This window comes from Oratosquilla oratoria, chromosome 36, assembly GCF_046742065.1.
Source record: "Oratosquilla oratoria isolate Oo_2021 chromosome 36, ASM4674206v1, whole genome shotgun sequence".
Lineage (NCBI taxonomy): Eukaryota > Metazoa > Arthropoda > Malacostraca > Stomatopoda > Squillidae > Oratosquilla > Oratosquilla oratoria.
This window is the reverse complement of record NC_134812.1, coordinates 33,287,194-33,315,159: the sequence shown is the minus strand read 5'-3', so window position 1 is coordinate 33,315,159 and position 27,966 is coordinate 33,287,194. Positions and strand designations below refer to the sequence as shown.

The following is a 27,966-nucleotide window of genomic DNA, read 5'->3' as shown; positions in this document are numbered from 1 at the left end:
TGTAAAATGAAAATAATAATCATATCTAATTTCACTTTAGTCTACAAATAATATTACTTTATTGTAACGTTTATATGATTACATTTCAATAAAAATTTGCTAAGTTGGCAAAGAATTTAACATCTGTTGTTGTCACGTGACCTGTCAGTTTCAACGATTTCCCGCCATATGCAAGGTTTGAAACAATCTCAGTGGGAATTACACATTCGGAGTTTCTGTCAAGCTTTTTCAAACTCTGCGAGATGCCTTGCGAAATAATAACTTTACAACTAGGACAGTGTGGAAATCAAAGTAAGTTAGTATAAAGTCATTTCTCATATTTTAAGACAACAGTATTGTTTTCAACATCAACAATCACAATGGAATACAACATAATAACATTATATTTCATGGATATTTGTTGTGTATGACAGTGTATTTGGCATCATTCAATATAGGTATATTGATGGAATTCTTAAGGTCTATTTTTAATTTCCCATGTGATTATAACTTGGTGTATCAATTAAATGTTTGTGATCAATAAACGGCAACTTCACAAAAACGATAACTTCGTAGCAGAGTATCAGTATCTGAGTATGAGAACAGAAGCCCCAGTAATCAGAATTTTTTCAGTGTTAATTATGGTATCATTTAAATGAAAAGGACTACTGCAATTTGCAGAAGTTTCGTTATGGCAAGCATTTATTAATTTGTCACATGATGGTCCAATTCATACTCATGATTAGATGATTAGGTTAGGTTAGGTCAGAGACCATGTCGCCATCAATATTATATTCTGCTTGGAATTTTAACATTCTCAACTACCTTGTCTCCTATATTTCTAGGGCTGAGACTGGAAATTTTCCTCAGCAAACTTTTTCTTGGCTGCTGTATGTCTTACCAATTTTCAGACTACTGAGCCTTCTGACTACAGGAGATTCTTAAGAGTTGAAATCACTAACTAGTAAAGTCATTATCATGGTATTTTTTTTAGAATTGCACACCTACATGGTATAGCATTAGAAAATTGAATATTAATTTTGTAAGTTGTAATACGTGACTATAATGGATACTTTGCTGAAATCAGTAGGGTATGCGTACCAATGGAGACGCACTTGCCCTATGCAGACACATTTGACAAAACAAAACTTCTACCTGCAGATGGTTAATAGATAGGAGCATAATTATAGGCTCAAAAAATCACTGCATGCAATGGGAAGTAGTTTCTGATGCACAAGTGAACATAAAGCCATGCACAAGCCACCTGCAAAAAATGGAATAAAAATCTGTTAAGAAATAGTAAAAAAAAGAAATACCTTAAAAAAATTCTTTGGTTTTCATAAAGATTCTTTCAAAAACAGTACTTTTTTTATTTCATCTGCAGTCACATACTTATTTGGATTAGGAAGGTAAGACTATGTCACATTATGAGGGGATAGTTAAGTGAATTTTTAAGCCTATAATTATGCTCCTATCTATTCACCATCGGCAGATAGAATTTTTTTTTTGTGTCAAATGCGTCTGCATAGGGCAGGTGCATCTTCATTGGTACATGTACCCTGAAACACAATGGCCAAAGCCGACAAGACTGTGAGAATAAACACCGTTTAACATCGCCCCTCCTATCATCCATCTATTACCCGCATTATACAAATGTATGGAATGTCCCCCTTAGTCCACTTCAACAAACTGTCCGAAATGTCCTACTTTATCTCCACCAAGTCCCATCCGCCCCCCTTCTCACACACCCCCTCCGCCCCTCCAGCTACCACCCACCCCTCCATGATAACCTCTCCCAGTTCCTTCCCCGTCGGCCTATATATACTCAGAGTGTTTGGCATGTCTGTACTTGAAAAAGCTGTAACAAGCGAAACGTCGTACCAATAAAGGTTTCGATCTCACACGGTGTTTATTCTTACGTTTACCCTATCGGAAAATGTTGCCTAAAGCTATGCAGAAAGAAAGTTGCATCAACTCCTTTACACACCATTTTTATTTTGATAGATTTGGAGGTCTAAGATGACAACCTGATGACCTCTAGAATTACAGGTACTGCTTTACTAAATATAAGTTAGGTTAGAATAGACAAATTTATCATACTTTAATTTCTTCGACCTTTGCCTCTATCAAAACAAATGTGGCATTAAGTAGTCAAAGCAGCTATGTTTCTTTGTTTATAGCATATGGTAACTTTTTCTATTATTGATTTCTGCCAAGAATAACATATATTACATTGATGTATTTTAGTTTACAAGATTATTTTTCTATTGCTATATCATATAGGTGTGCACTTCTAAAAATTTACTATAATTATTGTCAGAGGAAGGACTAAAATGTGCAGAAATAGATCTGATGACATGGGCAAACAGATATATGTACTCAAACAATTAATGGCAGTCCTCAACATATGAAAGATGCAAAAGATAGTCATTTTACCAAATCAAACAAACACTGATATTTATCAAGAAATTTACGTTGTCCAATAGCTCCTAACCTAATATAACCTAACCTAAGAAGATAGATTTTTCAAATACAAAAAAGAAGGAATTGAAAAATGGGTTTGCATGGTACTGACGATTGACAGGCCACCAAACACTACTGAAGAAAATTTCAGTGAAGTAACAGCAAAGATGTAGGCACTTCTGTAAAACTTGCTAACCTTATCCACAAAAGACATCATCACAGGGGACTTCAATTGCCCATGTATATCATAGCCATCAATGTAAATTGATGGAGGTCCTTGGGATGAGAAACATCAAGCTGAAGAACACAAGTCCATCAGTGAAAACTACTGAGCCCAGTTCATTGAAGTGCCCATCAGAGGCAACAACACATTGGACGTAGTACTAAGCAACAACTTTGAGCTAGTCCACTCCGATGAATAAATTTAAACAACAGTGTCTGATCACAACCTCATCAAAATACCAACAGCATCCCAAAGCTCCCAATTCAGTGACCTCAACTTCTACAGTGAAGAAATTAACTGGGGCAAACTAAGAAGGGAACTTGAACTGATTGGATGACCCTTTTCGTAGATAAAAATGCAGAGGAATATATGGACACCTCCATGAGATGCATGAACAATGAACCCCACAGAATTCCAGAGAACAATAAGTCTAGAAAACATCTGGTGCAGGAGAACCTTAATGAAGTAGAGATCCCAGATAAGAGCAAAGCTTACTAAGACATCACATCCACACAGTAAGAACATAAGAATAAAGGAGACTGCAAGAGACCATAAGGCCTACGCTAGGCAGCTCTGAATCCATCACCACCTGTCGTCCCCATCCATAAAGTTGTCTAATCGTTTTTTAAAACAACTGATAGTTTCAGCGCTCACTACATGGTTACTAAGTTTATTCCATTCGTCGACCACCCTATTAGTAAACCAATTCTTGCCTATTTCCTTCTTAAATCTAAATTTGTCCAGTTTATACCCATTACTGCGAGTCCTGCCCTGTTGTTTTATTATGATGACCTTGTTTGCATCACCCTTGTTATAGCCTTTGATCCACTTGAACACTTCTATTAGATCACCCCGCACTCTGCATCTTTCCAGAGAATATAAGTTTAGGTGCCTAAGCCTTTCTTCATAAGGCAAATTTCCAAGTCTATGTATCATTTTGGTCATTCTTCTCTACTGATTCTAGTGAATTTATGTCCATTCTGTAGGACGGAGACCAAAACTGTACCGCATAGTCGAAGATGGGTTTAACTATCGCTAGATAGAGTTTAATAATTACCTCTGCACTTCTATTCGTTACCGTCCTAGCAATGAAACCTAATGCTCTGTTTGCTTTATTTCTGGCGCTAATGCACTGCTTCCTGGTTTTAAGGTCCGGACTCACCAGAACTCCCAAGTCCCTCTCGCACTCAGATTTTTCTAAAAACGTGTTATCTAAGATGTATCTATTTTTGGGGTTGTGTAGCCCTACGTTTAACATGCTACACTTAGAGATATTGAAGTTCATTTGCCATTTCACCGACCATGTTAACAATTTATTAAGATCATCCTGCAGAATCTGTGTCGTCTCCTGACCTAATTAGGCGTCCTATTTTAGTGTCGTCCGCAAACTTAATAACATCACTATGAACAATAAGGGACCCAAAACTGAGCCCTGGGGGACCCTGCTAATAACATTGCCCGAAGTAGCACTGGTAAATTTTTAAAAGTACACATCTAAACAATGTAGCAATGAAAAATAAGTAATTTTGTGAAATATAATACATCAACATATGTTTTTCTTCGCAGAAGCTATAACCAAGAACGGAACTGCAACGAGTGCTTCAAAATGCCATCTTTGTTTTGATAGATGTGGAAGTCAAAGAAATTAGAGTATGATAAATTGGTCTAACTCAACCTAACCTGCATTTAGTAATGCAATACCTATAATGTTAGAGGTCATCAGGGTTGTCATTGTCAAGGATGTTGACAGCTGGTTTTGCCATACAAACATGACGTCTCGAACTTATTGTTCCATCACCGTTTGATAGTGTATTTTCCTTTGTTTATTTCTATTTGGTGCTACTATAGCATGAGGTCTACCACCATATGTCGCCTACGCAGGTGCAACCTGAGGTTTACCGCATGACCCACAGTCCTCCAGGACGCTCTCCATACCTGTCCATCAAACATGTGACCTGCCCAAATACATAAAAAATGTGACCTGTCCACATGACCTGACCTAACATAACCTAACCTATTTGTGTCATTCTTAGAAGATGTATGAAGTGTGTATTGCTAGAATAAATGTATGGAAATACCACTACAATCAATAACTAATGAGAAAATGTCAGGAGAGACACTATTTATTTTCGTAAGCTTACAAGATTTTGTCTCCTTCAAAATAATTGCCTCTCGCATCTACACACTTCTGCATGCATCTCTCCCAATCCTGGAAGACCTCCTCAAAGTCCTTTTTCAGTAGTCCCTTCAAGTAACTTTCCGATGCCTGTCATATTTGAGCTGTATACTTGTCAGTTAAATAGATTAAATGCAAATATCACTGTCATTTCCCAACTTGAAATTACTTTGAATTGACAAAATCCATAAAAACAAAGGTGTGCATCATACTACGTCGACAAAATTAAGTTTGATTATAATTGTTTATTTGGATGGGCACAGGAATTTTAGAGGTCATGCCTCTAGACATGATTTCCTCCCCCACCCCTGTACTACTAAGCATGGCAAAATAAGTCCCTTTGAGATAGAGACTTCTAGAGAACATATACACACACCCTCCACACCTTATTTCATTGAAATATGTTCTAAGAAATTTTTAACTTGGAAATTAATCTTAAACATTTACCTCATCTACCAGATAATGACGGTCTAGGACATGGGTTCTCAGGGCAGTTTGCAGATGTGCTTATGTGACTAGTGAAAGATTATGTTGGGTTTAAGTAATTTTTCATCCACAGCCAAGTTCTGGTCTAGTAAGTGCAGTTTACCACTCTAACATGATATTATGTGACATATTCTCAGGCATAACCTTATAGCAGCCAACTGTGACATTGTTTACATTAACGAGATAAACACCATATGAGGACGGAGCCTTTATTTGTACGACGTTTCGCTTATTACAGCTTTTTCAAGTACAAGTTGAGATACAAATGCTTGAGATTAAATAAGGGGAAAGGAGGGAACGGGGAGAGAAAAGGGGGGGAAGGAAGAGGAGAAGGAGGAGGGGAGGTGTTGGACACTGGGAAAGGATGAGAATGCTGGCCCAAACGTCCGTGGGCGAAATGTCCACAAATGGTGGTTTAGATATTTAATATTTTGTAAATAAAGGCTCCATCCTCATATGGTGTTTATCTCGTCAATCTTGTCGGCAAACTGCCACTTTTAAGGAAGATTGTTTACATTGTGATGGCAGTATTTCTCATCTTAATATACCATTATTTGTCCTGTCTCCTTGAGGAATGCACTAATTGCTCCCCTCCTTATTACCATGAATAGTTGTCTTTGCCCATGTATACATTTATTTTCTGACAGTAATTAGCTTTACATATTATTACTTTCTTGCATGCAAGGCATACGCATACAACTGCAATAATTTATTGATGATTTTGGTAAAATGTTAGCCATTTGGGGAGCAGGAAAAATTATTCATTCTCTCTTTCCAATTAATCTTTGTAAATTATTCCTTGTAGCAACATTGACATGCAACAATTCCTTTGTTTATTCATCACCCACAATTTGCTGGCAATATAGGCATGTACAGTATTTTATTGACAAAATTGAGGGCCTGGCCTCATTGTATTCTCCATTGCACCCAGTCACATACAAAATTTGAAATCATGCATGTTCAAATATGAAACAATTCATTAGTCTTGTTCCATCAATTGGGGATGTACATATTTGGGAAAATTTGAGACTTGCACCCAGTATTGGGAACAATCATGACATTTTGTCTTCACAGGTAATGGGATTTTTCCTTTATAATAACAAAACTTAAGCTTACAACAATGTGCATATATAAATTCTTTCTGGTATCTTAGTGAGGTACACACAATATCAAAACTTCACTTACATACTCCACACAATAGAACAGACAACAGTCAAATATTTCTTCCCAGAATGATCAATGGGAAGGTCTAAGGACCATTGCAGGCTACTGTGGGGCAAGTTTCCAGCCAGTGAAACTTGAGGCAGCAGTTGTTATAACTGCTATAGTAGTCTGTCATCAGAAGAAGCAGCTTGAACATAGTACCCTTTTTGAATATGTGTTTATTGATGTTTTTATAAAAGGTGATCTTGTTACCCCTGTGTAATGCATAGGTTTTGACTGAGTATGTGGAGATGGAATTGGTTGGAGTGGATTTTATGCCTTTGTTTTTTGGCTACCTGCCTTGTAAGGGTAAAAAAAAAACTTTGGTATATGTATGTGTTTTAATGTGGAATATTTTATAATTTCAGTAGATAAATTTTTGTGTGAGTTGTCATTCAAGAACTAGGTATTTCATGTACCATGCGCTGCATTTAATGTGATTATTAAAACCATCTACCTTCTTTCTACCCACAGTTGGCTTTGAATTCTGGAAGAAGCTGTGTGCTGAGCATGGGATATCCCCGGAGGGCACATTGGAAGACTATGCTACAGAAGGCACAGACCGTAAAGATGTTTTCTTCTACCAAGCAGACGATGAACACTACATTCCACGCTCTGTGTTGATGGATCTAGAACCAAGGGTTATACACACCATCATGAGTTCACCTTATGCCAAGGTACTTCTGTCTATCCATATACCAAAAGGCCTCTCTTTCTCTCTCTCTCTCTCTCTCTCTTTTTTTTTTTTTTTTTTTTTTTTTTCTGCCCAACCTACCCTCATCCATTGCTTGGGTCAAAAGCATTGCAACAAAGCACAACACATCCACAGTAGCACCCAACAACTAAAGCTGGTTTACCCTCCCTATTTCATTTACATGGTAGCCCTCCCACCCTCTTTCCCTCAAATGTGAATAGAGAAGATGAGTAGAAATCCCTTCAGGCAGTATCAGTTTATTGGACATTCACAACCATTGTCCAGTCACATCTGTTTCTTGCTCTCTCCCATCCTTACGAAGGTACTTGGCTTTTTTTAACAGGCCAGTGTAATAATGTATATTTAAAGATGATTCAGTGCCCCAATGTTGTTTCATCAGGTGTATTTTGAATTTTATGTGTGTCTTAAGGTCAATCTGTACCAAAGGTATATTTATCTTAGGTCATCACCCTACATTGAAACAGCACCAGCTCAGAGACAACCTGGCAGTAGGCTTAATGTACTAGATGCATCCACCACAGACATGGGACACAAATTAAATTATTGTACATTTACTACTGACAGTTCCACAATATCTTTTTACTGTGTGACTTAAAGGCAGAACCAGCAGTTGTCAGGTTTCATGGGGGCCATGGGTCTTGAAAGAGAGAACTGGGTTAACGGTTTAAACTTTATATTTCTCATTTAGCATGGTCTGAGGATTGGGAAAGATGAAGTTTCATTGCCCTTATTTGATTTGTAATGAAACTATTTTATTAGAATTTTTTCATTTTGGATGGGTGTGGGAGAGGTGTAGGTGGGTGTGCATACTTCCACATGGCCACCTGCTCTGTATGGGGGAAAAGTCCTGTTGGCTTTTATGTTGGTGCAATCAGTTCTCAAAATTATATTTTGCAATTATTTTGATTGTATGTTACTAAAGGGAAATATCTTTCAGCTGTACAACCCAGAAAATATTTACCTCTCCAAACATGGTGGAGGTGCTGGCAACAATTGGGCTGCTGGATTTAGTCAAGGAGACCGATTATATGAAGAGGTGTTTGACATCATTGACAGAGAAGCTGATGGATCAGACAGTCTGGAGGGCTTTGTTCTTTGCCACAGCATTGCTGGTGGTACAGGATCTGGTCTTGGATCGTACATTTTAGAAAAGCTCAATGACCGATTTCCAAAGAAACTTATTCAGACATATTCTGTATTTCCAAACCAGGATGAGATAAGGTGAGATAGCATTGTATCATGAAATGATGCATAATCTAATTATATCTTTATTATGTTTTGAATTAGTATATTCAGATAGAATTGCTACCATTTCGTGATCTAGAGAGTAATTTATATTTTCAACCTACAGTGATGTGGTGGTGCAGCCGTATAATTCACTTCTCACTCTGAAGAGGCTGACCCAAAGTGCTGATTGTGTTGTGGTTCTAGACAATACAGCTCTAAACCGTATTGCATCTGACAGACTTCATATACAAAACCCAACTTTTACACAAATCAATGCATTGGTGTCTACCATCATGTCTGTTTCAACTGCAACATTAAGGTGAGGATAGATATGTAAATTGTGTAGTAACACTAATCTGTCAAAGTGATTTAGGAAGAAATTATGAGAGTATAGAAGGAGCCATGTTTATTCTTAAGAATTTGGTGTGTATACTGATAGCCCTTACATTCTTGGAAAGGGAATGGCAGACAAAGTATGTTTTGATTCTTGGGAGTTGTATTTACCTAGTTGTATTATAAGGGAAGGGAGTTATGCTCATGGTGACCCGTCTTTGTATCTTTCAGCATCAAGTTTGCTTTTAAAGTTTTGAATAGTGTTTCCACACACTGTTGCCTTATCTAATTTATTACAGGTATGTATGTGTGTGTGTATCTATGATGATTGATGGTTGGGCTTAATGTCCGGAGCTCCACCTATCAGAAGGCTAGGATGGTGCCCCTTACAGAGTCCACTGTATCGTGGAATTTAATGAAACATGCCCTTGGTGCAGTTCACTGGTGGCAGGGCAGTGGGCAAGATGCAGGGATGACCCATCATCCTGGAGGTGCCAAGATAAGAGGGTGGAGGGGAGTGGAGTGTGATGGGGATGCAATGGGTGTGTATGTGTTTTTAGTTTAGAATAATATTTAGTATTGAGCTTAACACTTTGTCTCTTTATTTTGCAGATATCCTTCCTACATGAATAATGACCTCATAGGACTTATTGCCCCCCTTGTGCCGACTCCACGCCTTCATTTCCTTAAGACAGGCTACACACCTTTAGCAACAGATGCAGAGGTAATTTTCCAGGAAGTGATCCAAAAATTATACTTTTTATTTATCATTTCACAGCTCTGCTTTCCTCTCTCTCTCTCTCTCTCTCTCAATATGCCCCAAGCCATCCCAATTATCTTTCATCAGCTCTATATGCCAGGTCCCTGTCTACTCCCACTCTCCTCATCCCATTTTTCTCTATCCAATTTTGTAACCCACGCATTGATTCTCGGAAACTTTATCTCAAACTCATTTAACCCTGGACAGGTAGCGTGGACAAATTCTCCCGCTATGGGTAGCGTGGTGTCATATCTGTTACTTTCACATTAGGCGCTTATACCCAGTTACCATTATGCCCATCTTTTTTACTTTCTACTGGTGAAGGAGAAAAAATGCTGAATATAAAAAATAACACTTTACTGACATGATTACAATTTTTTTTTTTTTTTTTTTTTTTTTTTTTTTTTTTTTTTTTTTTTTTTTTTTTTTTTTTTTTTTTTTTTTTTTTTTTTTTTTTTTTTTTTTTTTTTATAAAAATAGACATTTGGTCAAATAACAGGCACTGTACACTTTAGAATACCAAATTCCACTAATGACGAGTGTTTTCTTGAAAGTAGAAGAGTTCCTGAATTGATGTAAAAACATTGTTGATTGGAGCAAAACTGCAAAATCTGTAAAGAAAAGAAAATGCGGTTAATTTTTTCATATACAAAATCACTAAAAAATTTGGTGTGAAAGGAAGGCTATCTCTAGTAGAAATACTTATTAGATCTGGATGAAATTTCCCAGAAGTCATCTACAATGATCCTAGATGATGACAAAACCTTAGAAAATTATATTTAGTGACTATAAACTAAAAAAAGGCTCGGTTTCAATGTAACCCTTACTGTGCGCAATTTACGTAAAAGAAATGCATATTTAGAGTACTAATAATTGATGGATATGCATGAAATTTTGCAAAAGTAATCTACAATGGCCCTAGATGAGGGCAGCAATGTTAACAACTATATTTAGTAAGTATAAACTGGTACAGTGATGGGGGACTGGCTGGTGAGGTTATTTAATGTTTGCTGGAGAGAGGGTAGAGTGCCGGAGGACTGAAGGAGTGCCTGTATAGTTCCACTTTACAAGGGAAAAGGGGGCAAGTGTGAATGTAGTAGTTTCAGAGGGATTAGCATGTTAAGTGTAGTTGGGAAGGCTTATGGGAGGATCTTAATTGAGAGGATTAGGAGAGGAACAGAGGGAGTAATTGGTGAGGAACAGTGTGGATTTAGGACGGGTAGAGGTTGTGTAGATCAGATTTTTGTGGTAAGACAGATATGTGAGAAAGCTATAGGAAAGGGGAAGGATGTTTTTTTGGGTCTTTATGGACCTGGAAAAGGCTTACGACAGGGTAGACAGGAAGGCACTGTGGGAAGTTTTGCGGATATATGGGATAGGAGGAAAGCTTCTAGGAGCTGTCAAGAGTTTTTATGAGAGTAGTAGAGCTTGTGTCAGGATTGGAAATGGAGAGAGTGAGTGGTTCGAGGTAAAGGTGGGACTTCGTCAAGGATGCGTTATGTTGCCCTGGCTGTTCAACTTATACATGGATGGGGTAGTGCGAGAGGTAAATGCAAGGGTAGTGGGTCAGGGATTGGAGATGGTTAAAGAAAATGGAGAAAAGTGGGAGGTGAGCCAGCTGTTGTTTGTGGACGACACTGTGCTTGTAGCAGGATCAGAGGAGGGATTGAGGAAGTTGGTGACAGAGTTTGGGAGAGTGTGTGATAGAAGAAAGCTGAAGATAAATGTGGGTAAAAGTAAGGTGATGAGATGTACAAGGGGTGAAAGTGGCAGTAGTCTGGAAGTGAGCATTAAGGGAGAGCGACTGGAAGAAGTGGATAGTTTTAGATGCAAATGTGGCAGGAAAAGGTGGAGGTGGAATGTAGATTGAGAGAAGTGAGTAAATGCCTTGGTGGATTAAAAAGTGTAATGAGGAATAGACATTTGGGAATGGATGCTAAGAAGATACTATATGTAGGAGTGATTGTGCCAACAGCACTGTATGGAGCAGAGACATGGAACATAAGAGAGGAAGAGAGAAGGAGTTTGAATGTGTTTGAGATGAGGTGTCTGAGAAGTATGATGGGGGTTACTAGGCTGGATAGAGTGAGAAATGAGGAGGTGAGGAGGAGAACGGGTGGAAAGGGGGTTGGGAAATAGGGTTGATGAAAGAGTATTAGGATGGTTTGGACACATGGAAAGAATGTGTGAAGAAAGACTAGTAAAAGAGGTATGGAAGGCAGATGTGGAGGGAGTGAACATGAAGGGACGTCCTAGGATGAGGTGGATGGATGGGGTGAAGGGGGCTTTGGGGAAGAGGGGAATGTCTGTGGAGGAAAGACGGGAGAGGACAGAAGACAGGGGTGAATGGAGAATGGTTGTATATGGATGATGTTGTGATGCATGAGGTGGAATGGGCGGGTGGATGGGGGGTGAGGTAGTATGTGTGAGCAAAATTTGACGCAGCCCGAAGGGATTTCTCCCCATCTTCTCCTTTTCTGCATGGGGGGACGGAGAGCGGGGGTCGCCGATTTAATGAACCGGCCTTGCTGTGTCTTGCGACACTGCTTCTGACCCAGGGCAGTGGACAAGTTGCAGGGATGACCCATCATCCAGGAGGTGCTAAGATGAGAGGGAGGGTGGAGGGGTGTGGAGTGTATTGAGGGATGGAATGGGTGGGAATGATTTTATGCCTTTTCCTTTTTGGCTACCTCCCTTGTAAGGGGGAAAAAGCCTTGGTATATGTATGTATGTATAAACTGGTAAAAAAAAATAATTCGTGAAACTTACCACGCGCGATGGCACTGGTCACAGACATATTTGACATGCGAATTACATGTAGGCTTATGGCACCTCACACACAGAAGCTTGGTCCTGGCATCAGAAGAGGAAGGGCAGAGAGGGCATCTACCTCAAAAGTCACTGTAGAAGGCTCTTCATCGCTACTCATGAAAAGGGCCTGCAAATACTCCTCCTCTGGCAGGCTTCTCTTTGCTATGCTGAAATCTGAAAATAGAAGAAAGAAAAAATAGAAAATTAGAAATTAGTCTCAAAGTTACATTTTCGCTGCCCTCCGATCCAATATGGCGATTGGTATGGGTAGCTACACCATTCACTGATATTTTCTGATAAACACAATAAAATTATTTCACTAAGTAACAATGCAGTAATGTAAAATGCAAAACTTTTGCAATTGCATGACTTACCTAAGTTATGGTAGCGTGGTGTTAGATATGCACCATTTATAACTTTGTAGGGTGATAGCGGGTGAAGGCGGCGGAGCAGAGGTGACACACGTATTGCTTCCACTGAGGTTGGTGAATGACTAACTGTCCCTGAAATACAAGTGAGATCATGCTAGGTGTCTATGCGTAGAAACAAAAAAACACGTTTTGCGCAGTGCCTTGGTGCGAATCTGACACAACGCTACCTGTCCAGGGTTAAGCTTTTCCTTTCTGCCTCTCTTAAATTCAGTCTCCCTTACAGTGTGGTAGGCATAATTAGCCCTTCATATGATCTTATCTTTGCATCCATTCCCAACACTGACTTACTTTCTTCCCCCACCCTACACATTACTTCATACCCACTGCTCCATTTCCTGCGACATGTGACCCGAAATACTTCCTCTAGCCTCACACTAAGGCTTGCCTCCAACTCACTGCCACCCTCTCCCCTTGTACATCTTGTCACCCACATTTACTTTCAATTTTCTCATATCTGCAAAACCTCCCACTGAGAGAAAGGCACTGTGGGAAGTTTTGCACATATATGGGATAGGAGGAATGCTGTTAACCACTTCACTCTGGGGCACATCGCATATCTGGCAGCATTAGCTGCCCGACGTACGATGTTGCGTCATAATAATCGCATTATAAAAAAAAAGTCAGTGCTCAATCGTTCATTCTCTTTCACCCGTGAATTTTGATAACCATAGAAAATATGATGAAGCCAGTTTAGAGAGAATGGAGGTTATGTAGGTACAACTGCAATAAATATAATCAAGACGCCGACATCGGCATCATCGCGTACCCACTTGCTCCTCATGACTTCTACGTAGGCATCACCGTATGGAAGTGGTTAAGAGCAGTAAAGAGTTCTTACAAGAGTAGTAGAGCCGGTGTTAGAATTAGAAATAGAGAGAGCAAGTGGTTTGAGGTGAAGATGGGACTTCACCAGGGATGTGTTATGTCGCCATGGCTGTTCAGTGTGTACATGGATGGGGTAGTGCAGAAGGTAAACACAAGGGTAATGGGCAAGGGATTGGAGATGCTTAAAGAAAATGGAGAAAAGTGGGAGATAAGCCAGTTGTTGTTTGATGACTACATCGCTTGTGGCAGGATCAGAGGAAGTTAGTGACAGAGTTTGGGAAGGTGTGCCAAAGTAGGAAGTTGAAGGTAAATGTGGGTAAAAGTAAGTTGATGAAATGTACAAGGGGAGAGGATGGCACCAAATTGAAGTGAGTATTAAGGGAGAGAGACTGGAGGAAATGGATAGCTTTTAGAGACTTGGGTACAAATGTGGCGGGAAAAGGAGGAGTGGAATTGGAGGTAGAGTGACAGAGAGAAGCAAATAAGTGCCTTGGGGGATGAAAAAATAGAATGAGAAAGATATTTGGGTATGGATACTAAGAGGAGATTGTATGAAGGGGTGAATATGTTGACAGCATTGTATGGGGCAGAAATGTGGAACACAAGAGAGGAAGAGTTTAAATGTGTTTGAGATGAAATGTCTGAGAAGTATGGTAGGGGTTACTAGACTGGATAGAGTGAGAAATGAGAATGTGGGAAGGAGAGCAAGGGTGGAAAAGAAGTTGGGAGATAGGGTTGATGAAAGTATTGGGATGGTATGGACTCATGAAAAGAGTGAATGAAAAAAAGAGAAAAAGAAATGTGGAAGGCAGAGGGGGATGGAATGAACAGGAAGGAGCGACCAAGGATGAGATGGATGAATGGTGGTAAAAGTGATGGCTTCATGATACAAATTATGTATATTTTCAGGAATACCTTGCATACATATAAATAAATTTACTTCCGTACAGGTACCATCAGTTAGGAAGACCACTGTATTGGATGTGATGCGTCGCCTACTACAGCCAAAGAACATGATGGTTTCTACTCCGCTGGATCGCAATAGTCAGCATTGTTATATTGCAATTCTTAATATTATCCAAGTAAGTTTTTATAATGCTGTGTAAGAGCTATATGTTGCTGCATTGCTTTTCATCCAGTGTTGTGTGGAACAGGACATCCATGTCCATGAATATCTCATGGTAATCATATTTTATATCTGAAGTCTCACCTGGCCTTTCCATTGTCTTTCATATTTATCAATTTGGCCTTTTTTCCCAGTACCACTTTGTCCACCTTTTAAGTTTTTCCATCATGCCTCCCCTCCCACCAGCTCTCTCCCTTTTCCAAATGTTGAATACTGCCACCACTTAAACATATTTACAGATCTTTTTTCTAATTGTGTCTGCTATGCATATGTCAAGTTCTTTCATCAAATAATTTTTATCACTAATTGAATTTATGATAAGTTAACATATGCGTACCTTCATGCTCCTACATTGTCTACATCTCACAAGCACCACTGACAGAATGCAAAAAATAAATAAATAAATAAATAAATGCAACAAAAAAAATTGTCAGCAGCATCAAACATCTACCACAACCTACATACATACATACATATACCAAAGGCTTTTCCCCCTTACAAGGGAGGTAGCCAAAAAACAAAGGCATAAAAACCACCCCCACCCATTCCACCCCCTACGTACTCCACTCCCCTCTACCCTCCCTCTTATCTTGGCAACCTACCACACAAAAACATATACACACCCAGATAACTAAACAAGCCCTTAAAAAAAAAGAAAAAAAAAGTCAGAAATCCAAGAGCAAATCCCAGATATAAGACCCACAGAAAAAACCCTCCCACACCACACTAGAACCACACCAGCATGTCTGTGCACAAGACACCATCCATCAAGACCGTACTATCACAGAATAGGCCTGGCCACATATTCAAACTTCCCCATATGTAACTACCACATAAAACACACAGAACACCTTATACTACTATGGTCCACACTAAAAATCCCCAGACAACAACACAGTATCTCTTCTCTAAGTGACTTATGGTCCTGTCCAGTCTGTTGCTGGATTCCTGGAGGCCATGGGGCTTTTACAGGAGAGATCAAGGGCATCAGATCAAATGCTTGATCTACTTTACATTTAATGCATCTTTCATTTTCATACATCACTTCTTCAACTATATTCATGGGTTGGTTGCAAAATAGGACAAAACATATGAGAGGTACAAAAAAAAAAGTGAAATATAAGATAAGGAGGCAAAAAAGAGCAGATGTAAAATGGGGTAAGAGTATGACAGAAAATTTTGAAAATAATAAAAAGATATTTTGGAAGGAAATTAGGAGAGGAAAAGGAGGCAAATCAAGTAGAAAAGAAAAAGTAAACGGTGGAGATGAAAAGATGATAATGGAAGATGGGCAGAGTATTTCAGGGAGTTGCTAAATGTGGAGGAGGATAGGTAGGGAAATGTAGTTGCAATGGGAGGCGCTAAGAAAACAACAGTGATGGATGAGGAAAATGGGGAGAAATAAGGAAAGATGAGGCAAAAGCAGTTATTAAAATGATAAGAGCAGACAAGGCACCAGGATTAGATGGATGTCATGCAGTTTCTAAAAAAGGGAGGTACAGTGAGGATGACTGGCTGATAAGGTTGTTTGATGTGTGTCTGAGGGAGGGTAGAGTGCCAGAGGAATGGAGGAGTGACTGTATAGTTCCACTTCACAAGGGAAAAGGGGACAAATGTGAGTAATTTCAGAGGGATCAGTTTGTTGAGTGTAGTTGGGAAGACTTATGGGAGTGTTTTGATTGAGAGGATTAGAAGAGGAACAGAGTGGGTTTAGAAAAGGTAAGGATTGCATGGATGAAGTTTTTGTGGAAAGGCAAATATGTAAGAAAGCTTTAGCAAAGGGTAAGGATGCTTTTTGGGCCTTTGTGGATTTGGAAAAGGTTTATGGCAGTGTAGACAGGAAGGCATTGTTAGAGGTATTGCAGATATATGGGATAGGAGGAAAGCTGTTAAGGGCAGTCAGGATTCTTCACAAGAGTAATAGAGCCTGTGTTAGAATTAGAAATGGAGAGAGAGAGTGGTTTGAGGTAAAGGTGGGACTTCACCAGAGATGTGTCATGTCACCATGACTGTTTAATTTTTACATGGATGGAGTGGTGCAGGAAGTAAATGCAAGGACAATTGGCCAGTGATTGGAGATGGTTAAAGAAAATTAAGAAAAATAGGAGATAGGCCAGTTGTTGTTTGATGATGACACTGTGCTTGTGGCAGAATCAGAGGAGAGATTAAGGAAGTTAGTGGCAGAGTTTGGGAAGGTTTGCAAGAGGAGAAAATTGAAGGTAGATGTGGGTAAAAGTAAGGTGATGAGATGTACAAAGGGAGAGGATTGCAGTAATTTGGAAGTGAGTGTTAATGGAGAGAGGCTGGAGGAAGTGGATGGCTTTGGATATTTGGGGGTGCATGTGGCGGGAAAGGGACAAGTGGAGGTGGAGGTAGAGTGTAGAGCGAGAGAAGCAAGTAAATGCCTTGGGGGATTACAAAGTGTAATGAGAAATAGACGTTTGGGAATGGATGCTAAGAGGAGATTATATAAAGGGGTGATTGTACCGACAGCACTGTATGGGGCAGAAACATGGAACATAAGAGAGGAAGAGTTTAAATGTATTTAAGATGAAATGCCTGAGAAGTATGGTAGGGATTACTAGGCTGGATAGAGTGAGAAACTGGGGGAGAAAATAGAGTTGGGGTATAGGGTTGATGAAAGAGTATTGGGATGGTTTGGATAATAGAAAGAATGAGTGAAGAAAGATTAGTAAAAGAGGTGTGGAAGGCAGAGGTGGAGGGAGTGAACATAAGGGGGTGACCAAGGATGAGATGGATAGATGGGATAAAAGGGGAATATTTGTTGAGGAAGGAAGGGAGAAGACAAAAGGTAGGAGTGAGTGGAGAATGGTTGTGTATGGATGATGCATGGAAGGGAGTGGGTGAGAGAGTATATGTGAATGATATTTTAATGCAGCCCAAAAGGATTTCTCCCCATCTTCTTTTTTTCTGCATTAGGGGACAGAATTAAGCGAAGCAGCCTTGCTGTGGATGTGCTGTGTCTTGCTACACTGCATCTGACCCAGGGCAGTGGGTGAGATGCAGGGATGACCCGTCATCCAGGAGGAGGCAAGAAAAGAGGGAGGGAGGGGTGGTGAATAGGAGTGGAGTATGTGGAAATGAAATTGTTGGGAGTGGATTTATGCCTTTGACTTTGCCTACCTCCTGTGTAAGGGGGAAAAAGCCCTTGGTATATGTATATAACATTAACAGACTATATCGTACACTGCCATACATGTAATGCATTTCCTCACCAAGAGATCTGTGGAAGAAAATGGTGACATACTGGCTGCTTTCAGGCAGTAAAGTTCATTAATTTCATCCAGGTGGCTACTGGAAGAATAGAGGATTATGATTTGGTTCTGACCCAGGCAGGTGACAGAATAACCCTCCATCCACAAGGAACTAAGATAAAAGAGAAAATGTGGTGGATGGGAGAGAAATGGGTGGGATTGGATACATGCCTTTGACTTGGTTACCTCCCTTATAAGGGGGAAGATACCCTTTTTATATAGATAGATGATTTTGATTAGTTAATGCGTACTTTTTCTATAAAAAAAAAGTTATGCATTAACTAATCAAGGAGGGGTCGCCGAATTTATGAAGCAGCCTTGCTGTGGATGTGCTGTGTCTTGTGACACTGCTTCTGACCCAGGGCAGTGGACAGGATGTAGGGATGACCCATCATCCAGGAGGTGCCAAGATAAGAGGGAGGGTGGAGGGGAGTGGAATATATAGGAAATGGTATAGGTGGGAGTGGTTTCTATGCCTTTTTCTTTTTGACTACCCCCTGTGTAGGGGGAAAAGCCTTTGGTATATGTATGTACAGTGAGACCTCTCATTAATGGACGTTAATTAGCTGTGTTTGCGTGTTTTTGGTGTTGTTTAGTGCGTGCAATCACTATGCCACCCAAAAACCACTCCAAAACACCGTAAACACGGCTAATTAATGTCCGTTAATGAGAGGTCTCACTGTAAGTATGTAATGCATACTTTTGTTACATTCTTGGTTGTACTTTACAGGGTGAAGTAGATCCAACTCAAGTTCACAAGTCTCTTCAGCGTATCCGTGAGAGGAAATTGGCGCAATTTATTCCTTGGGGTCCAGCCAGCATACAAGTAGCTTTATCCAAGAAGTCACCATACATTCAGTCTGCCCATAGGGTGTCTGGCCTGATGTTGGCAAATCATACAAATATTTCTTCGGTAGGTTATACATTTTTATATTTTTCAATATATATTGAGAAAAAGAATTAATCACATGTGACATAAGTTTGAATAGCTCTCAATGTTTAAGCTGAATGTTTTCAATTCCTCCACAGTTATTTGAGAGAACTCTTAAGCAGTATGACAAGCTGCGCAAACGAGAGGCTTTCTTGGAGCAGTTCAGAAAGGAAGCCATGTTTGCAGACAGTTTGGAGGAGTTGGACAGCTCTCGCTCGGTGGTCCAACAGCTTGTGGATGAATATGTTGCCGCTACTACTCCAGACTATCTCGCTTGGGGACTTAACCAAGCACCAGGAGAGCATTGAGTACAAGAGTAACTCTTGATACAGGAACATAACTATGCCATGCAAAATTACCTTTGTGCATTTTGTTCCTAACCAAAGGATAATTTTTCATCCATCACTTAGTCATATACAAATTGCACAAAAATTGTAACGCTGCCATATTTCAGCTCAACCTAGGGGAGTGCAAGAATATGTAGTGCTGCCATTGTATTCCCTGGTACATTATGTCTTAAAAGGCAACTAGGTAGGGCAGAGAGGGATTGGGAACCCAACTTGATATTTTTTTCACAGGAATTGTTATGGGGGATTGATAAAGACTATGTATATGTTTATATTTTAGTCTCCCCCTCCCCCTGCTCTCCCTCTATATATATGTGTGTGTTTCTAATCTTTTCATTTTCGGTTGTATAGTGATATTTGTGCTGTGCTGTCTAAAATTGATTGTTAATTGAGTAAAAGCAGCAGCGACTGCAACAGCACTGTAGGAGAGAGGCCAAACGCAGGGTATGGGATCCAATGTATCTAACATTTCGCCCAGCAGGGCTTCTTAAGAAATAACCTGTTATGGTTATTTCTGAAGAAGCCCTGCAGGGCAAAACGTGAAATACATTGAATCCCATACTCTGCGTTTGGCCCTCTCCTTGATTGTTAATTATGGTTTTGTTAAAAATGGCACGCTTTTGAGTAAGTAATGAAAGTCCACTTCATGTGATGATGTGATCTGTGATGAGAGTTAAGTTTCTTGGAATCTTTCAATGTATGGTGTTATTAAGAATTGCTGAAACTCTGCATGTTTGTTTGCATGAGGGAGTGATTGTGTTCATAATATTGTATGGAGCAGTGACTGAATATGAAGAAGACAGACAGGAAGGCCCTAACTATGTTTTGAGATTGTTTCAGAAATATGGTGGGAGTTATGAGGGTGGATAGCATGAAAAAGGTGGAAGTGAGGCAGAGGGCTAGTAGATAAAATTAATCGAAGAATATTGAGATATTGAGTATCTCAAAACTGCCACTAGGAAAAAGACACAGGTATATATATATGTATGCAAAGTAGACCACTTGGAAAAAGAAACTAACGAAGCAGAGCGCTTTCGTATATTACATCTTCAGTGCAACTGAAGATGTAATATACGAAAGCGCTCTGCTTCGTTAGTTTCTTTTTCCAAGTGGTCTACTTTGCATAAGTGAACACACGTACCCATGTTCTTATTAGCATATATATGTATATATATATATATATATATATACAAACTAGATGTACCTTATCAAGGCATTTTTGTGCTAAACAAGAAAATTATAAGATTGCAAATCTAAAGTAAGATTTAAACATACCAAAGGCTTTTTTACCTCCCTTATAAGGGGGGAAAGGCTTTGGTGTATGTATGTTTAGATCTTTAAATTTGCAATCTCATCATTTTCTTGTTTAGCACAAAAATGCCTTGATTAGATACATCTCGTTTGTGTGTGTGTGTGTATGTATATATTTATATATACCATTGTCTTTTTTCCCCTTACAAGGGAGGTAGCCAAGGCAAAGGCATAAATCCACTCCCACCCATTTCACCCCCACATACTCTACTCCTATTCACCACCCTCCCTCCCTCTTTTCTTGGCTCCTCATGGATGAAGAGTCATCCCTGCATCTTGCCCACTGCCCTGGGTCAGGAACAATGTAGCAAGACAGCACATCCACGGCAAAGCCACTTCATTTAATCAGCGACAACCCTTTCTGTCCCCTCATGTAGAAAAAGAGATGATAAGGAAAAATCCTATCGGGCTGCATCAAAATGTCATTCACAAATACTCCCTCACCCCCTACCCATCCCCCCACCCACCCACCCACTCCCATGCATCACAGCATCACCCATACACAGCCATTCTCCACTCACCCATATCTTCTGTCTTCTCCCTTCCTCAACAGACATCCCCATCTTTCCCAATGCCCCTTTTACCCCATCCATTCATCTCATCCTTGGTCACCCCCTTATGTTCACTCACTCCACCTCTGCCCTCCTCTTTCTTCACTCATTCTTTCCTTGTGTCCAAACCATCCCAATACTCTTTCATCAACTCTATCTCCCAACTCCCTTTCCTCCCCCACTCTCCTCCTCTCCTCCTCCTTTCTCACTCTATCCAGGCTAGTAACCCCTACCATACTTCTCAGGCATTTCATCTCAAACATATTTAAACTCGTGTAAATATGCTTTGTAAATACACTAGGCTATAAGAACATAGTAATAACAAAAGAATAGAAAGTAAGGCTGGCATAGAGAATGGACTGTACATGTTCTGTAGTGTAAGCACATGAAAGGAACTGATGATACATATTTTAAGGATGATTAACAATAATGCAAACCAGAATTATAGTAGTATGTTTGAACTTGTATATATATATAATAAAATTTGTTGCACAAATAACAGGATTATTTAGTGTATGACAGCTAGCCCTATAAATGTAGTGTGTAAATGTGGAATCAATTTTGCCTTGAATTTCATACCAGAAACCAGTTATCCTATGGCAGCTGGTTCCTTAGATCTCAAGATGAAATGTTGGTCTATCAACATGAATCATCATGTGGAGGAGGGAGCCTTTATTGTAATGATAAAGACCCTGTCTTCATTTGGTGTTTCTGATTATTGACTTGTTGCATATATGAAAAGTTGGACTGCTTTTGTGTTGTGGGTGTGGGGGAGTTTATCATTGTTTGGTAGAAAGGAAGCAGTCACTGGCTTTTAGCAATATTTTTGAGAATATAGTAGGAAAATAACAGAAGTTAATTGAATAGGGTTTGGGCTTCTAGAAACATTGGAACATCTTGTGGATGCACTTATACATACATACATACATACATACATATACCAACAGCCTTTTCTTCCTACAAGGAAGTTAGCCAAAGTCATACATAAATCCACTCCCACCCATTTTATCCCCACATACTCCACTCCCATTCACCACCCCTCCTTCCCTCTTTTCTTGGCTCCTAGATGACAGATCATCTCTACATCTCACCCACTGCCCTGGGTTAGAAACAATGTAGCAAGACACAGCACATCCGCAGCAAGGCCATTTCATTTAATCAGCGACCCCCTCTCCATCCCCTCATGCAGAAAGAGAGAAAATGGGAAGAAATCCCTTTGGGCTGCATCAAAATATCCACACATACTCCCTCACCCCCATTCCCCACCCACTCCTCTCCATGGATCGCAGCATCATTCATGCACAACCATTCTCCACTCACCCTTATCTTCTGTCTTCTCCCTTCCTCAACAGACATTACCCTCTTTCCCAATGCCCTTTTTACCCCATCCATCCATCTCATCCTTGGTTGCCTCCTTATATTCACTTCCTCCACCTCTGCCTTCCACACCTCTTTTTCAAATATTTTTTCACTCATTCTTTTCATGTGTCCAAATCATCCTAATACTTTTTCATCAACCCTATCTCCCAACTCCCTTTCTACCCCTGCTCTCTGCACCTCATTTCTCACTCAGTCCAGCCTAGTAAACCCTACCACACTTCTCAGGCATTTCATCTCAAACACATTTAAACTCTTCCTCTCTTATATTCCATGTTTCTGTCCCATACAGTGCTGTCAGCACAATCACCCCTTCATACAATCTCCTCTTAGCATCCATTCCCAAATGTCTATTTCTCATTACACTTTGTAATCCCCAAAGGTATTTACTTGCTTTTCTCAATCAACATTCTACCTCCATCTCCTCTCCTCCCTTTCCTTCCACATTCGCACCCAAATATCTAAAGTTATGCATGTCCTCCAGGCTCCCTTAATACTCGTTTTCAGTTTGCTGTCATCCACCTTTACCTCAAACCACTCACAAGCTCTAGTACATACATATACCAACAGCTTTTTTTCCCTTACAAGGGGGGTAGCAAAAAAACAAAGGCATAAAATCCACTCCCATTCACCCCTCTCCCTCCCTCTTATCTTTGCTCATCCTGGATGATGGCTCTACTACTATCATAAAAACTCTTGAATGCTCTTAACAGCTTTCCTCCTATCCCATATATCTGCAGTACCTCCCACAGTGGCTTCTTGTCTGCCCTGTCACAAGCCCATTCCAAATCCATGAAGACCCAAAAAATATCCTTACCTTTTTCTAAAGCTTTCTCACATATCTGCCATACCACAAAAATTTGATCCACACAACCCCTACCTTTCCTAAACCAACACCGTTCCTCGCCAATTACTCCCTCTGTTCTTCACCTAATTCTCTCAATCAAAACCCTCCCATAAACCTTCCCAACTACATTCAACAAACTGGTCCCTCTGAAACACCTGCACTCACATTTGTTCCCTTTTCTTGTAAACTGGAACTGTACAGGCAGCACTCGTCCAGTCCTCTAACAGTACCTTCTTTTAGGTAAACATTAAACAACTTTGCCAGCCAGTCCATCATCACTGTACCTCCCTTTTTTAGACACACTGCATGACACCCATCTAACCCAGGTGCATTACCTGCTCATCATTTTAATAAATGTGTTCACCTCATCTTTTCTTATTTCACCTCCATTTTCCTCATTCATCACTGTCATTTTCTTAATACTTCCCACTGCAACTACCTTTCCCTCCCAATCCTCCTTCACATTCAGCAGCTCCCTAAAATACTCTGCCCATCTTCCTCTTACTGCTGTCTCTACCATTATCATCTCTCCATCTGTACCTCTTACCTTTTCTTTACTTGATTCACCTCCCCTTCCTCTTAATTTCCTTACAGAACTTTTTATTACTTTCAAAACTTTGTCAAACTCTTACCCCATTTTACATATGCTCTCCTCTTTGTCTCTTTATCTTATGCTTTACTTCTCTTTTCTTTGTACCTCCCATAAGATTCTCTCATCCTATTTTGTAACAAATCTGTGAATGCTCATTTCCTCTCTTTACAATTTTCTTTGCTTCATCATCCCACTACTCGTTACACTTCTATATCCTCCTGTCCTTGTTCCACACACCATCTTTGCACACCTTGTGACTCCCTCCTTGAAATATCCCCATTCCTCCTCCACTCTCAGTTTTACTCCATCATTCACTCCCTCTCACTCCTCTGTCAGCTTTTTCTTGCACTCCTTTTCCTTCTAATTTAAGCAGTTTACTCTAAGCATCTCCCAACCTTCTGTCCTTTTCTTCTTATTCCATCTATCCTCCACTCTGAACTTACCTTCCACCAAAAAATTATCTGATATTCCCCCACTCTTTTACCTAAGAACATGTACATCCAAAATTTCCAATTCTTCTCCTGGTTACCACTATATAGCCCATTAAAGCCCTATCTACCACTCTTCCATCCACCACCCTCTCCTATGTGTATTTATGCTTGACTCTTCCTAAACAGTGTTTGCTATCATCAACTCTAGACATCTCCACCATCAACTCTCCACTATGATTTTTTCCTGGCTCCACACTTCACAACCACTCCGTTTATTTGTTTGTCTCCTAGCATTGAGATCTCCCAATACCACTACATTGACATTTCTCAATCTATACATTCATTTAAATCTATCCACAAAGCCTTCCTTTCCACTCTTCTCACTACCAGGCTGATATGCACTTACAAAGACCCACATCTCCCCAGTTTCATCTTCAACCACATTAACCTTAACCCCTTCCATACGGTGCCGCATACGTAGGCGGCATGAGGAGCAAGTGGATACACAAGGCTGCCATATCGGCGTCTTGATTATATTTATTGTAGTTGCCCCTGCGTAATGACATACTCTCTAAACTCATCACATTTTCTATGGTTATCAAAATTCACGGGTGAAAGAGAGAACGACCGATATAAGCGTTGACTATTTTTTATGATGCGAGTATTATTACGACACATCGTACGTCTGACAGCTAATGCTGCCCGTGAGATTTTGAACCAGAGTGAAGAGGTTAAAAAAAACCTTCCACTCCACCACACAATTACCTATCTCTTCACTTACTAGTATAGCCACCCCTTCTCTCCCGTATCCTCTCTTCACTCCTGACACCCTCCCAACTACACTTCCAAACTCAAACTCATCCCTCTCTTTCAACTTAGTTTCACTCAATGCCAACACATCTATCTTCTCGCAAACATACTGCCATCTCGTCCCTTTTACTCTCATCTGTATCTAATAAATGCACATTAACCACTTCAGTATAATGACACATATGAGGCATCACGAGGCACAAGTGGGTACAGTACAGAAGGATGCCAGCGTCATCGTCTTATATATATATATATATATCTTTTTTTGTAGTTGTACATGAGTTTTCTCCGGATTCTGTGAACTGGTTTGATCACGTTTTCTGTGTTTATTATTACATACATATACCAAAGGCATTTTCCCCCTTTCAAGGGAGGTAGCCAAAAAACAAAGGCACGCATCCACTCCCACCCCTTCCATTCCCATATACTCCACTCACATCCACCCCCCTCCCTCCCTCCCTCTTATCTTGGCTCCTCCTGGATAACTAGTCATCCCTGCATCTGCCCTGGGTCAGAAGTAGTATTGCAAAACAGAACATTGACAGCAAGGCTGCGTCATTAAATTGGCAACCCCCCTGTGTCCCCTCATGCAGAAATGGAGAAGACGGGAAGAAATATTTTCAGGCTACGTCAATTTATTTTTTACACATACTCCCTCACCCCCCACCCACTCCCCCTCATGCATCTTATTACTCAGAGTAAAAGAGAACAAATAATACAACAGTGACTTTGTATTTTGTAATGCAAGTAGTGTGGTGCATCATACATATGGCAGCTGATGCTGCACATGAGAATTTTACTCATACCAAAGTGGTTAAAAGACCCAAACCTTAGGTTTGTGGTTGGAAAACTCCTCCCAGACCCTCGTATGTCTTTGCTTTTTTTAGGAATGTCCCTTTTCAGGCTATAGAAAGTAAGATGCCTAGTCCTATCCCCATCCTGTTTTTGTCACCTTTTAGGAACACTTGGTGGCAGTATTCTTTCTCCCCTACTACAGGGATTGACAAAAAAGGAAATATATATTCAGAGAAGTGGTACAGAACAGTATTAAGAGTAGGGAGGACATAAGCAGTTTAATAAAGTAGCATCATTTCTCTATGAATAGAGATTTCCTCTGTCACAGACAAAGTTATGTGTGGATCTGGCCCATAGGGGTGTCCCATATACACCCTAAAGTATTAGCTGCATGATACTGAGTAGATTTTTACTTTGCAGTAACATGCAGCCAATACCCCAGGTATGGTGAGGGGGGGAAAGACCTTGGTATATGTATGTATGTATTATTTTTGTTGTTATTAGTTTTTCAAGTACCTCAAGTTGCACTGACTGGAAACCTGTTGCCCCTCAGCAGCAGGTAATTATCTTTGGGCCTTCCCATAGATCTCTCCAGGAAGAAACATTTAACTGTTGTCTTAATAGTGTGGGACTGAGCTACTATATTTTAGTAATTGGAGGAAAGGTGCAGTTGATTGTCAGCTTTTTTTGTGTGTGAAATAGTGGAGGAAATACAATCTGAAGTTGATGGATACCTTGTGCCCAGTTCAAAAACTGGATGTCAGCCTACACATCTCCAGAAGATGTGATGTTCAGAGGTTTTGAAGATAAGTGGTAGGGAGATGAATCTCGTGTCATTCTAGTTGGGCAGCCACTTGCAGAAACATGTCGTTGGTCTCATTCAGGGAGTATCTTTGCCCCTGTCTAAAAGCTGAATGCCAGCTCCACAGGGCTGATCTCCAATGGAGGTGATGATAAGTCTGAAGAAAGACTGAAGGGAAATGATATCTTTTGAAGTGTGTTTTGTATGATCACCACTTGCAGATGCCCATTGTAGGTATTTTCATCAGTTAATGCTTGTATATAATTATTGTTATATGTGTGTGTGTGTATATATTTCTTCTTGTTCTTTTTCTTCCCACTTTGGCTACCTTCCCTCTGAGGGGGGAAAAGCCCTTGGAGTATGTATTTATATTTATGTTATGATTATGGTAAAGATGAAACAGGAGTATTTAACTTACAACTGAAAACCAACCTCCATATCATGACTACAAAAACACATGATGTAAACCACCATTGGGCATTAAATGAGGTAAGTTTAACTTTTAGATATTGCCCGTTACAGTGTGACAATCATGCACCTTTTATAGGTAAATGATATTCCATTTTCTTTGTGAACATTGAGTATTAACACATTTTTATGTGACCCACAAGCTTGGTTACTAATAAAATTCAAAAACTTTTCTTATTGTATTGCTAAATACTTCTGATGACATTTGGAACTGTTCTCACTTATATACCTATGTCTCTCTTGGTAAAGCAGATTTCTGTGCAGGAAAAATAAAGCTACATCTTCTAGGTTGTAGTGATGTGTGGATGTTAGATTTGGACCTTCACCACACTTTTGAAGACATATTTTGTTGAGCATCATAAGTGTAACAGTAATACTTGTTTTATTGAGTTTCACTGACTAGCAGCCCACAGCCCCACAGTAATCAGTAAGTCATCTGGCCCTCCCATATATCTCTTCAGGAAGAAATGTTGAACAGTTGTCTGTGATGGGTTTACCTAATTGTGTTAGAAATGGAGAGAGTGGGTGGTATGAGGTAAATGTGGGATTTTGCCAGGGATGTGTTATGTCACTTCGGCTCTTCAACTTGTACAGGGCGGTGGTGCAAGAGGTAAACACAAGGGTAATGGGACGGGGATTGGAGATAAGCCAGTTGTTCTTTACTGAAGACA

The 27,966-nt window shown here is 40.0% G+C and overlaps 1 protein-coding gene across 1 annotated transcript; it reads left to right on the top strand.

Moving 5' to 3' along the window:
* Positions 1–158: 158 nt before the first annotated feature.
* On the top strand, positions 159–27,467 carry LOC143018944 (tubulin gamma-1 chain). The gene is made up of 8 exons (XM_076174553.1): positions 159–291; positions 7,005–7,207; positions 8,183–8,466; positions 8,597–8,791; positions 9,418–9,529; positions 14,583–14,714; positions 18,764–18,946; positions 19,063–27,467. The coding sequence occupies exons 1-8, from the start codon at positions 243–245 to the stop codon at positions 19,270–19,272; spliced, it is 1,368 nt and encodes a 455-aa protein (XP_076030668.1). The 5' UTR covers positions 159–242; the 3' UTR covers positions 19,273–27,467.
* The last annotated feature ends 499 nt before the right edge of the window (positions 27,468–27,966 follow it).

Coding starts and splice junctions, on each gene's coding strand:
- LOC143018944 (XM_076174553.1), top strand. CDS start 243: ATGCCTTGCGAAATAATAACTTTACAACTAGGACAGTGTGGAAATCAA. Junction 292..7,004: donor AGGACAGTGTGGAAATCAAA/GTAAGTTAGTAT, acceptor TTCTACCCACAG/TTGGCTTTGAATTCTGGAAG. Junction 18,947..19,062: donor ATCATACAAATATTTCTTCG/GTAGGTTATACA, acceptor ATTCCTCCACAG/TTATTTGAGAGAACTCTTAA.